The sequence below is a fragment of the Pseudophryne corroboree genome, chromosome 5 (genome assembly GCF_028390025.1).
Source record: "Pseudophryne corroboree isolate aPseCor3 chromosome 5, aPseCor3.hap2, whole genome shotgun sequence".
In the NCBI taxonomy this organism is placed as follows: domain Eukaryota; kingdom Metazoa; phylum Chordata; class Amphibia; order Anura; family Myobatrachidae; genus Pseudophryne; species Pseudophryne corroboree.
This window is the reverse complement of record NC_086448.1, coordinates 497,136,615-497,150,283: the sequence shown is the minus strand read 5'-3', so window position 1 is coordinate 497,150,283 and position 13,669 is coordinate 497,136,615. Positions and strand designations below refer to the sequence as shown.

Below are 13,669 nucleotides of genomic sequence, written 5' to 3'. Positions count from 1 at the left end.
GGATACCCAGAACCAGAGATATCAGTACGCAAATTGGACCCATTTTCCCATAGACTATAATGGGCCTGTTAATTCAGACCCACCATGGGTTCCGACGCTTGCCATGAGCCTTGTGGGGTCACAGAAACTTGTGGTTGGTACCCTCCGGTAGCTAATTGTCTCCCCTTCCATACCAACCTAGCTATGAAGGCTCCCACCTCCCACGCTGAGAGTGCCAGGTGTGAGTCCCAAAGTGCCAACCTTTTTTTTTTTTATATGTTCCCGTGACATTCACTTTATTATTATTTTTCTTTGTTATACATTCAATGAAAGGGTACACACAGGTTTCACATAAATCAAAGTAAATCTGCAGCAGCGATTCACTCCACTACAGTGGCGCACCCAGGGGGGTTTCCAAGCACCAAGAAACCCCCCTCCACCAAAAAAAAAAAGTTTTGTTTTTTTTTGCTGCATGAGTATTATTAATGGCTGTCTAGCGTCCTCTGCAGCCTGCTGTCTTCCTGGTGGCACTTGTACGTGCTTAATAAAAGTTTACTTTATTTCAATTATAGTACATATATATCCATGTGCATACAAATATACACATGTATATACATACATATAAACACACACATATATGATATATATACATGTGTATATATACGTGTACTGTATATATATATATATATATATATATATATATATGTATGCATGTTTAAAATGCTATGTATATTTATATATGTATGTGTATATATATATATATATATATATATATATAGGTGTATATGCGAAATCTATATATGTAGATATGTGTGTATATATATATATATATATATATATATATAATATACACAGACACACTAGTTTTACGGACCCAGCATATACTGGGTCACCTCAGTCCCCACCCCTGTGATTGGCTCCACCCAGTTCTGGAAACCCCCCCATGCAAATCCTGCATTTGCCACTGCGCTATATACAAATACACAGCGGTAATGAGTATAAATTAGTGTATTCCGACGCAACTAACTGATCAACACAGTACTGTAGATCGTCGGCATTTGTGTATTGTACCTGACCTGAACTCCCTCCTTGTCCACTGCATGACCTGTGCAGGCTCCCAGGGGGGAAGGGCGATGGGGGTAGGGAGAGGCGGTGGAAAATACCGTGCTTTTGAAATACAAGTATTAGCGTCTGAGTCCCCTAAGGCATAAACCAACACCAATGGGAAGGAAGGGCCAACCTTTTTTTTAATGTGTTCCTGTAACATTCACTTTATTATTATTATTTTTTCTTTGTTATACATTCAATGGAAGGGTGCACACAGGATTCACATAAATCAGAGTGGGCGGGGGATTTTCCTACATACAGTAGTATACTGTTGCACATGTCTTGTAACCTGATCGGAACTCCCTCCCTGTCTACTGCATGTACTTTGCAGGCTCCCACGGGGGAAGGGGAAAGTGGGATGGGGGTAGGGCGAGGCAGTGGAAAATACTGTGTTCAAAGATAAGGCATAATCAAAACTATGGGGAACTTTGCGGTGTATCGTTATGTGCATAGACCTTGCTTATCCCTATCACCCCTGTGTATTTTAGCTAGGGGATTCTGACGTTCCTTCAGCATTACCGCATAGCCTGCAAAACCTATGCTGTTGCTCGCTCCATAGCTGAGTGCTGCCACAAGGCAGGGGTTCACGTGCCTCGGACATTTTGTCACTTTGCGATGCTATGTGGTCCGGTGTATCGTTATGTGCATAGACCTCGCTTATCCCTGTCGCCCCTGTGTATTTTAGCTAGGGGATTCTGACGCTCCTTCAGCATTGCCCCGTAGCCTGCAAAATCTGTGCTGTTACTTGCTCCATAGCCGAGTGCCTCCATGGAGCTAGGAGTCACAGGCGGTAGCCATTTAAATTGAGTTTGCCCTGCTATAGAATTGTATGTGTACCGTACGGTGCATAGAACCTTGACAGTAGAAACTCTCCTGCAGCTTTGCCCTGCTTTATGTAAAACTTGTGTTTTGTCAGTTTGCTATGCGATCAAGCCCGGTGTAACGTAATGTGCATAGACCTCGCTTAGCTCTATCGCCCCTGTGTATTTTGGCTAGGGGATTGTGACGCTCCTTCAGCATTGCCCCGTAGCCTGCAAAACTTATGCCATCTCTAACTCCATATCCGAGCACTGCCTGGCATGTGGTGGGGGTTCAGGGGCGGTGGCCATTTTGCCAGTGTGCTATGCGATCGAGTCCGGTGTACCGTAATGTGCATAGACCTCGCTTATTCCTATCGCCCCTGTGTATTTTAGCTAGGGGATTGTGACGCTCCTTCAACATTACCCCATAGCCTGCAAAATCTGGACTGTTAATTGCTCCGTAGCCTAGGGCCTCCGTGGGGCAAGGAGTCATAGGTGGTAGCCATTTCTATTGAGTCTGCCCTGATACAGAATTGTATGTGTACTGTACGGTGCATAGAACCTTAACAGTAGAACCACTCCTGCAGCTTTGCCCTGGTTTATGTGAATAAAAAAAAAAAAGTGTCTGGAAAAAACTAACATGCATTCGTACTTTAGGAATCGCCCCCAGGACTCTGAGTATAGGAAGCGGAACACTTCACCACTTCGCCGCAGACAGTTGAATAAATCCATTGGTTTTGATTATGCTGTAATGGCTACGGGATTAGGACGCTAACATACTGTACAAAATTCCTAATCTCAAGAGGCAATAGTGAACTTCTAACATGTCCATTTGCGACAGTGTACACTACTGGTTTTATGTTGTTTTTCTGCGGGACTTGGACGCTCACATATTCATAAAGTACTGTAGATGGATCATATACTGTATGCTGTACTATTTGCGTCTGTACCGTATATACTGTATTAAATAATGAGTATGAGTATTTACGTAATGAGTATTAACTGTATGCAGCGTAATGAGACGCTTTAGTAAAGAAGTCATTATATATTTCAGTATTGTATTTTACGGGAGACCACACGCATGCGCAGTGGTGATTGTAAAAAGCGACATCTGGTGGATGATCGCAGGTATTACACGTAAAGGTAACGCCAAATGTTCTGTCTGCCTCTGTGCGATTAGGTACGCCTCTCTGTGACTAGGCGCGCCTCCCTATGCCCCAGTACGCTGCGTATGCTCGATCGGGACAAACGCCTCAGCCAGTCAAGATAAAGGTGGCTACATCTGTAGCTAATGGCCTATATTGGTGATATAAAGACAGCCCAACTAAGAGCAAATCAGATGCTTTTGTGCCCATGCAGGTTCTATTCAAAATAAATTATCAACAGTGTCACCAGGTTAGCACATTAGGAACTCCACATACAAACATTGGGGTAGATGTATTAACCTGGACAAGGCATAAGGAAGTGATAAACCAGTGATAAAGCAGTGTTAAGTGCAAGGTGATAACGCACCAGCCAATCAGCTCCTAACTGTTAATTTACATATGGGAGCTGATTGGCTGGAGTGTTTATCACCTTGCATTTATCACTGGTTTATCACTTCCTTATGTCTTTTCCAGGTTAATACATCTGCCCCATTATCCCTTCGCCTACTCTGCATCTCAGGAAGATTCTGCATTTGTAATGAAAAATGTTAAATTTGTCCTTATGGGATCAAAGGTGAGATGGCTATGTAGTATTTTCCGTAGCCCAATCAAGTCTCTTCTTCATATTTCTTGTCACAGTAGTGGTTTCTTTGCTGCAAGTCTGCTGTGAAAACTTGTTTCACACAGTCTCCTTTCAAGAGTTGAGCTGCTTGAACCACTGAAGAATATTTTTACCTGCTAATCTAAGTTTTTGTTAATTATACAAATTCTTAATGAGGTGGATCTAATAGACTTACCGTATGCAGTAACTCTTGGTCTACCTTTCCTTTGGTGATCTTCATGAGAGCCTCTTTTATCATAGCACGTTATAGTTTTTGCAACTGCATCTGAAGAAACTTTCAAAGTGTAATTTCTTAAAGTAATTAAATTATGAACCGTCATTTATCTTTGCTAAATTGGGCTGTTCTTGACACAAGATGGACTGGTACAAAAAGAAACGTGGCCTTCTATAAAATAGGACTATTTAAGGCCCACCCAACCTTGTCATAACACTACCGATTAGCATTAGGCATTAATGAGTAAAGCAATTCCACAAATTATTTTCAAAGGAACTAATTTATTATGCGTGCTTTTAAAAATTATAATTTAATCAAAGTTCTCCACCTCAAGGTTTTACTGATGTTGTAGATGAAAACTGCATTTGAAAAAAACAGCAACTTATATTCATTACTTTTTTTTGTTTTGTAAAGAAATGTATACATTGGTATCAATTTAACTATTTGTGTATGCAACATTTCAAACATTTAAGCATAAACTGTTAGTTTACAGAGTCTTTATGATCATGAGAAACGTACTTTCAGTCAGATGTCCAAACTTTTGACTGGTACTATATACATACAGTATATATTTAATGTGTAAGAGTAAATAAAAGATAAAATCATTCCATAATGCAATAATAATAATTTTAGTAGTAGTACGTATAGTAATTAAAATCTAGCATATTTTTGGAACCAGTTTTACATGCAGTATATATTACAATACATATTTCAATGTGCATTTAGTTTTCGGCATGTCGCACCATATTCAAATAAGCATCTGCTAAAGGACAATGGACTGGAAAATATAGTGGCACTGGGTTCTTGGAGCACATCATAGAACATTCATCTTCAAACAGATCTCTCAGGGGGAGATTTATCTAACATTCTTAATATATTTTGTCCATAGCCACCAATCAGATTTTATCTGACATTTATTGAGTACATTCTATAATGATAGCTACAGTATATTTGATTGGTTGATATGGGCTATTCTTCCACTTGTCATCTTTAGGTTTGAACTCTGCTCTAACTAGTGTGAAGAGCTGTATAATATGCATCACTTAAACAGTGATAAGAGATATGGGGGCCCATTTATCAGTATTTGCGGCTATATCCCCAAAAACACCCGTTTTCGGCTGTTAGCTGAAAATTTTATGTATCCCTGGAATGTAGGGATCGTAGCATATATCTCTGATCCCTCCATTGATCCCTGCAACTGCATCCCCCATAGGTTACTATCAATACAATACAAAGCATTCCCGATATTGGCCCCCACAATCTCCCAATTGGAGGAGCCCATTGTAGACTGTGGGCTACACATTGCGGGATGTAGTTCCGGCAGGGTTCCCCAGGAACTCTCCGCCGAAAATGGCTCCTGTACGCGGCGGAGGGTTTACCGCACGTGTGCATAGGCCCAGACACCCCGCTTGGTACATCGTAGAGATGGGCTCCCCTATGATGACTTTAAGGCAAGGCACACTAAATCAAAATATTCATCTATAGCCTCTCAAAAAGGGAAAAAGAAAACAAAAACATTTTACAAGATTAAAGGAAATATCCTTTATCCATAAAACCTTATCTCTTAATGTGTGGATCCAACTTAAATAATTTGCCCTTATGTAATAGCCTGCAAGTGATTTAGCAGGTTTAGCATGTAGTTTTAAAGCAGCAAAAATTTAATATTTTACTATTATTGCTGCTTTAAATCTGTGGTCTATATCAACAGTTCCTACAAACGAAGGCTATTACGAACAGGCCTATATCTGAAATTATTGCTCACATTTGATTCAACAAGATGGGATTGAAATAATTATTAGCTACTGAATGCATTAACAGGTACTAATGGTAAAAAATACCCTACAACTTCTAAATCGTTTTCTAGCACTGCTGTAAACATTTTAGTGGAGATTGACTAGCGACAAGCATTTAACATTAGATGCAGGTTTAGATGTTCTTGCTGTGAAGTTTCTCTCTAACATGCTTCATCTTAATGTCTTCCATTATCCACATTCCAGAGACTGATGATTTAGGAATGTTCTTCTCTGCTATATTACTGACACATGTCCATTCCATCATCTTCTGGGAGGAGAATATTTCTGCCTTTATTAAAAGTGACTGGATGACATATCAGATTGATTTTTCTTTCATTTCCGTCACAGCTTAACAGTATCGACTTCTCCTGCAGTACTGATATAACTCATTTTCGACAGCTGAACTACGATGACATTCGGAGGTCTTTCTTTTTGGTATCCTTTTCGTGTTTAATATATAGAAATTGCTGATGGAGAAACATCCATCCTGGGTATAACAACTGGTTTAGGAAAAAATGTATTCAATTTTATCATGACAGTTATAGAACCATGGGTCATCCATACTGTTATGATATGCAGTTCCGTTCTTCCACCCGCCTATTTAAATCTGTCTGTCATTATATTCTGTTTCATTCCACTGCGCAAATTGTCATTTTGCTGTTATTCAGTTGAAAAGCATGAAACGATTGGTAGCATATACTTAAAATGTATACCGATTCATGTTATGAAAGAACAGACACTGTTAAAGAAAATACATAATTCATTAAAATAAATGAATAATATTTACCTTCTATCTAATTATACTACTTTAAGTATGGATTTACATTAACAGAAATAGACAACAATCAGAATTCCTGCAGCAATCGGTTTTCCCCTGCACGACTCTCTGGGGCAAAGTACTGCTAGGTGAAGAATGACATACTGTGCCTTTGCAGATGTCTATACACGTCTTGGGGCAGGTGTAGTATGTTTCCCCGGCGCTTGGGATCCCGGTGCTCAGCGTACCGGCGCCAGGATGCCGACAGCCAGAATGCCAGCAGCGGGGTGAGCGCAGAAGAGCCACTTGCGGGCACGCTGCGCTCGCCACACTGCACTCGCCATGCTGCGGGTAAGGGGCGCGCTGGGCATGCCACGCTATTTATTCTCCCTCCAGGGGAGTCGTGGACACCCCAAGAAGGATAATACTTGTCGGTATACCGGCGGTCGGGATGGTGAGAGCCGGGATCCTAACAGCCGGCATATCAAGTACCACCCCTTGGGGCATCTACTGAAACATCAATACTATTAGTGTAGCAGCTTGAAAAGGAAAAACTTTTAAAATATTGTTGCTTGAGAGAGACAGTAGCTATGAGCAAAGGAAGAAGGGCTTATTAAAGATTGGGGGGGGGGGGAGGTGTTCTGTAAATGTCCTTATTTTCCCAAAATGAGAGACTGATGAGGGGTTTCTTTGATGTGACAGTCATATATAGGAAACAGGAGCACTGAAAATGATAGGTTGAGTGGGGTTTTTCGCAAATGAAATGATGGGGGATTTGCAAAGACTGGAGGATAGAAGACTTGCATTCACAAGTGATGTGATGTGGAGGGAATCATAGGGTTAGGGCACTTTAGTGGGAGGGGATTTTTACAGAGTTGTCAGGAACAGTAATTTGCTTGATAGTAATAGCTCGAAGTGCAGCTTTACAATGATTGGAAAGAGTTTAAAAGGTTGTAGGAGAGAGAGCTTAACATACTGCTGGTAATAATAATAAATGCTGGGATGAGAATTGTACAAAGATATCAAGGGGGTATCTGAATTTAGAGTAAAGATTTGTACAGTTTCACAGCATATTTTAATGATGGAAACTAGCTGTAATAAGCAATGGTGTAATAAGACATGTAGATCAGGAGTTGGTCTTATGGTGTCAGGGGATCTGAAAGTTGAAGGCATTTTTCCCAAATATGATTGGAAAGGCAATAAAGTTAGGAATGTAACTATTTTCTTGAACATTAAAAGCTACTTATATTTAATAACATAGTTGTGTTTATGAAAACTGAATAATTGAATAGAGGGTGATTGCCTCTATGTGAGTTTTCCATGCATAGGAATGTAAGCTAGCCTGAGCCTAAGTAAGCAATAGAAAATAAGGTGCAGTAAAAGTAAACAGCAAGTTCCATCCCTAGTGATGAATGTTTGACATTATGTGGCATATCCAGCTTACGATCAGGGTTAAAATAATAACCACTTAAGCTATAGCATTCAGTTAAGATTTGCAGTATTTGCTCAATGTTCCATTATGTCAGTTTATTTTCATTGTTCCATTCTCACTATACAATATAGGAAGCGATGGGCATAAGGTACATCCATTTGTTCTGTTATCATGTGTCAGAGAGATAATGTAATACAGCAGTCTTACTCATTGCACTGGCAAGTTTCTGACCACGTCAGCTTTCTTTGCTTAATAAGGATTTCCCTTAATGTTGCATTAGGTGTTCTTTATAGTGACAGCTTTTTTTGGAACTGGAAATATAGCCTCAATTAACAGGTAATCTAAGAACATAACCCAACATGTGAATAGTAATGATACATAGTTAAATAAAAACTGTATTAGTCCCATTTTGTGTCTAATAGCAACAGTATTGATTCTGTAGAGTGCTCTGTTACTGTAGATAACATCATACAATTACTTCACTGTCACACACTGCTTATTCCATATTATTTCCTATTGTGTATAATTGTATCACTGGGTTGCTTCCAGCAGGAATCTTGATGAGTATTTTTTGGACTTGTGCACACAGAAGTTGAAAAACAGGGCTTGTTAAAAGCGCAGATAAATCTTTGTAATTTTTCCTTGTTTTTAATATGTTTTTGGCATAGACCATTCCTGCGCTTTCTTCAGGTTGTCATATTTGTAAAATACAGTACCGGATTGGCCGGCAGAGGAAGAGAGATCCGAGGGCTGAGGGGAGGATTGGGAGTTACCAATCTCATTTTCACAACAATAAAGTTTTTAAAATTGTAGGGGAAAAAAAAAAGGTATACAATATATTTAAAAATATGGGTATGTGACAGTGTGGTATTGTGGCTTAAAGGTAGCTCTAAATTATTGACCTTTATAATATTGATTGTTGTACTTGTTAAAGTACATTGAGTTCTGAGAAAACATTCATTTTGTAGGGTTCACCTCATCTTCATTTCAGCCCTAGGATCCTCTTCTGTTTTACACTGCCTTCGGTGTAGTGCTATGGTTTTCAAGGATCGGTTTCATGTCTCATGCAAGTGATTAGTGACATGTGGCCAAGACATATTTGCTTTTCTCCTTCATACTGTAGATAGGTATGCCCAGTTAATGCCCTTTATTGTTAAGTCATAAAATTGTAACACACAATAGTGATAGAAATGGTTTATGTTAATTCTAAACTATATGAGCAAAATAGATTTATGGTACTCATTATGCGTTCTGTTTTTCTCCTACAGTTTTGATCCAGCCTCTGTATACTGCTTCCTTACTGTGTTCAACCCCTTTGTGATGGGTGCATTGATGATGTGGAAGGTGAATTTTTTGAAAGTGTTGAGAGGATACACATACAGTGCCTTCCGAATGTCCGAATCTGGGCTCGGCTTTTCCGTTAGGACAGGAAAGGAGGGACAGCATGTCCTACCAACTGCTGCTCTGCTTGCACAGTATTTAAAAGGTGGTATAAGTGAAGAAGAAAGGGACACATGCGGGACAGTAGATGAGAAGTGTTTGTCACATACATGTGACACTGGACCATGTTTCTCTCAATTCCCTGATTTAAAGTTAGGAGCTATATATACATCAGATAAAGGAGTACAACCTCAAGAAATTAGGATTTATATGCTTTCTTAAACCTCAAGACAGATGTGTCCTTGCTCACCTATCCTTTTTACCCTATATGGCATGTCTCGTGCTATATAATGCAACAAGGCTGGATGACTTAACCACGCACAACGGATAGTTAGTTTCAGGATTTCGCACTTTAGCATCTTTTTCATACTGTATAGTGTGAGTTTGTACTTTTCTCACAATCGTGGCAGTGTAAATTTGCACAATGTTGCATGACAAGGCACATGGCAAGGCTCAGTCATGTTGGCCCTCGGTTTCTTGTCTTTTTCTCATATTATCAACCTTGTCACAGTGCTATAGCACACAAATCCACTAATGGTGTACAGGGTACACATACATTGTGCTTTTATTACATTAGCAGTGTAGCACATATGCAAATTCAGCTAAAAAAAATGAGTGACGGGACACATGGCATGGCTTTGTAACATTTCTACTTAGTGGTGCTAGCACCACACAGTAAATACATAAACTATAATTAAAAATGTCTAAAAATAGGTGAAGTTAAAATTGCATGATGGTGAAAACACCCAAAGGTCATGTGGAAGTGGAAAAGAAAATGAATATAACTTCAGTTTGATTCACTTTAAATTCACTTGACACAATGTTCAAAAAATAAGAGATTTATATAATAGTGTATTATATAGAGGTCTGTTTAGTAATGAAAGACTATTTTACCCAGCATTTCATCTGGAGAAACGATGCTGTTTCACTTTTCCCTGTTTATAGAAGAGAAAACTCTAGGGAAATCAACGATTTCACTGAGTTTTCTATTTTCTTCAGAGATGTATCTATACTCTGCCCCACAGCCCCATAAGATTCAATGGGGAGTGATCAGTTATGCTATTTATAGAGAATATAAATTTTCTCCAAAAGTTAACACCATTTTTATATGGCACTAACCAGAAGAAAGCAAAAAAACACACACAGGCAGGCACAGGCAGAAAAAAAAAATCTGAATACAAAAAGTATTTTTTTTTTAAAGTGTAATATATGTGTGTGTGTGTGTGTGTGTGTGTGTGTGTGTGTGTGTGTGTGTGTGTGTAAATATATACGATTAGAGATCAAGGTGCACTCACAAGTCCTCATACAGCCAGAATAAACGATTAGTGAGTCAGTTCTACGTTCAACATTTCAGTGTTTCCACCGATACTACTGACTTTTTGTACATGCTCCCCATCCACTGTTTATATGCGAATGACTCTAGATACCGCCAAAAGGTTTTTTCCTCCAGTCCACTGTATGAAGGACCACCTGTCGATTATTTTATGCTGCTGGTGGATGTAATTTAACCTAAAAATTATTTTTGTTCAGCAAATTATTATTTTACATCTCCAAAGATCAACAATAGGGCTGAATACGTCATCATTGTTTAGGAATTTATATAGGAATATATGGCCGATGGTCATTATCACGGTATCCAATTAGAGGCCATTTTCATTGCCGGATATTGGACCCGCGATCGCAACGAAAACACATGGGATCAGGGATAAGTCCCCAAACCCATGTGTTTTTGCGGCTTCGGCAGCCCCTTTTTTGTAAATACTTATGTACATGTGATTTCTTCGTTTTTTATTTTTAATAAATTTGCAAAAATCTCAACAAAACTTTTTTCACGTTGTCATTTTGGGGTATTGTGTGCAGAATTTTGAGGAAAATTTTAATTTATTCCTCTTTGGAATAAGGCTGTAACATAACAAAGTGTGGTAAAAGTGAAGCGCTGTGAATACTTTAAGGATGCTCTGTATGCAAGTGAAGTAAGGATGCGACAATGCAAATCTGGCATACCCCTTTCAGATGTGTCTTGCAAATTTTGTGAGTACATAGGCCCTCATTCCGAGTTGTTCGCTCGCAAGCTGCTTTTAGCAGCATTGCACACGCTAAGCCGCCGCCTACTGGGAGTGAATCTTAGCTTATCTAAATTGCGAACGAAAGATTCGCAATATTGCGAAAAGACTTCTCTGTGCAGTTTCTGAGTAGCTCGAGACTTACTCTTCCATTGCGATCAGTTCAGTGCTTGTCGTTCCTGGTTTGATGTCACAAACACACCCAGCGTTCGCCTAGACACTCCTCCGTTTCTCCGGCCACTACCGCGTTTTTCCCAGAAACGGTAGCGTTTTTTCACACACTCCCATAAAACGGCCAGTTTCCGCCCAGAAACACCCACTTCCTGTCAATCACATTACGATCACCAGAACGAACAAAAAACCTCGTAATGCCATGAGTAAAATACCTAACTGCATAGCAAATTTACTTGGCGCAGTTGCACTGCGGACATTGCGCATGCGCATTAGCGACTAATCGCTCCGTTGCGAGAAAAAAATAACGAGCGAACAACTCGGAATGACCACCATAATGTAGTTGTTTAGCTGATAATGAATACTATAGATTTGCTGTGGACGCATCTATGCATTCAATTTGTTTCCTCAAATCCTTAGATATTTCCATTGATGGCACGACTATCTCCCCTAGCCCCCAAGTACGCTGTCTTGGCGTAATCCTTGACTCCTCCCTCTCCTTCAAACCACACATTCAGCACCTCTCACAAACCTGTCATTTTCATCTCAAAAACATTTCTAGAATCAGACCTTTTCTCACCCAGGATGCCACTAAGATCATTATTCACTCACTGATTATTTCCAGACTGGACTACTGTAATCTCCTCCTAACTGGCCTTCCTGACAATTACCTCTCTCCCCTCCAATCTATCCTCAATGCTGCTGCCCGGCTCATCTTCCTCACCAAACGCACTATGTCTACCTCCCCTCTCCTACAGGCCCTCCACTGGCTTCCCTTCCCTTTCAGAATCCAATTCAAACTTCTCACACTCACTTACAAAGCTCTCACCCACTCCTCTCCCATCTACATCTCTGACCTTATCTCCCTTTACTCTCCCACCCGTCCTCTTCGCTCTGCTAATGCACGCCGACTCAACTGTCTTCTGATTATTTCCTCCCACTCCTATCTCCAAGATTTTTCACGTGCTGCTCCCTTTCTCTGGAATTCTTTACCTCTCCCCCTCAGACTCTTCACCTCTCTACAAAACTTCAAACGGGCTCTTAAGACCCATTTCTTTACCAAACCTAGCCAAATCTCAACCTAACACTCTGTTCCATGCTCTCTATGTACCCCATCTGTGTCACCCCTGTCTGTCTACCCCTCCCCTTAGAATGTAAGCTCTCACGAGTAGGGCCCTCTTCCCTCATGTGCTTATACTTTTCTTACTTTAATAATCCTCAATTGCCCAGATCCCGCAGTTTTTTGGCCACCTGGAACTTATCTCTATGTTTACTGGTGTAGTTATGCTTAGTTACCCTGTACTTGTCCTATATTGTCTTAAACTGTAAGTCACTGTTTTCCTGTTTTGATTATGTGCATATGTACTCTGTAATTGGGCTCTGCGGAACCCTTGTGGCGCCATATAAATAAAGGATAATAATAATAAAATAATAATAATATTTGTGCTCATGCAAAGAGACATCTTTTACGTTTTACAAAATCTAAACTGTCCTTGTGTACTTATATAAATGCAAGGTATATTATATAAATGCTGCTTTTTATGTATTGCTATACTTTAACATACAACATGGCAAAGGTCTATTTTTACATAAAACTTTGCTTTTTGCCATATAAAGTGTAATTTTCAATAATTGGTTTTCAGCAACAAAAATAATTAAGTAATCACTTTTACAGACTTAAAGATTTTAAAGAGCTGTGCCACATTTCTAGTTAAATGAAAAGAGATAGTAATTGACCACAGTGGCTTCTTAACCGTAGCCTCATTTATTGATGTACCTTTAAAAATCTCATTAATCTTTTAGCTGTAATTACGTCTTTAATCTTGCATTAACACATTTACCAAAGTTTTCAGTTACTGTACTTTCTATATTCATGTCATCTAACATTTTTTTTTTCATTTATAATATTATTCTTTTAAAATTGGTAAGAAAATGCAATATAGGAATGTACCTTGGGATTAATAAGAGTCTTGATTGAAGGATTCGGATAAGAGGTTTTCCTTGGCGTGTGTCTCATACTTTCTGAATGTAATGCATACTTTCCCTAAGCCACAAATTGCACCTTCTCATGCATTAATCAAAGCGTACAAAGAGCTTATATTCCTGTATTCATTTTGGGGTCTGTGTAACGTATGAATATGTTGAA

The 13,669-nt window shown here is 39.4% G+C and overlaps 1 protein-coding gene across 4 annotated transcripts in view; it reads left to right on the top strand.

The window, feature by feature from the left end:
- PIGN (phosphatidylinositol glycan anchor biosynthesis class N) overlaps positions 1-13,669 on the top strand; it is a 666,839-nt gene that overhangs the window by 529,717 nt on the left and 123,453 nt on the right. For all 4 annotated transcript variants that reach the window (XM_063922983.1, XM_063922980.1, XM_063922979.1 and 1 more), the window contains 3 exons: positions 6,009-6,095; positions 8,130-8,185; positions 9,118-9,193. In XM_063922983.1, the coding sequence (XP_063779053.1) occupies positions 6,009-6,095; positions 8,130-8,185; positions 9,118-9,193 (219 nt within the window). The remainder of the gene's footprint in view (positions 1-6,008; positions 6,096-8,129; positions 8,186-9,117; positions 9,194-13,669) is intronic.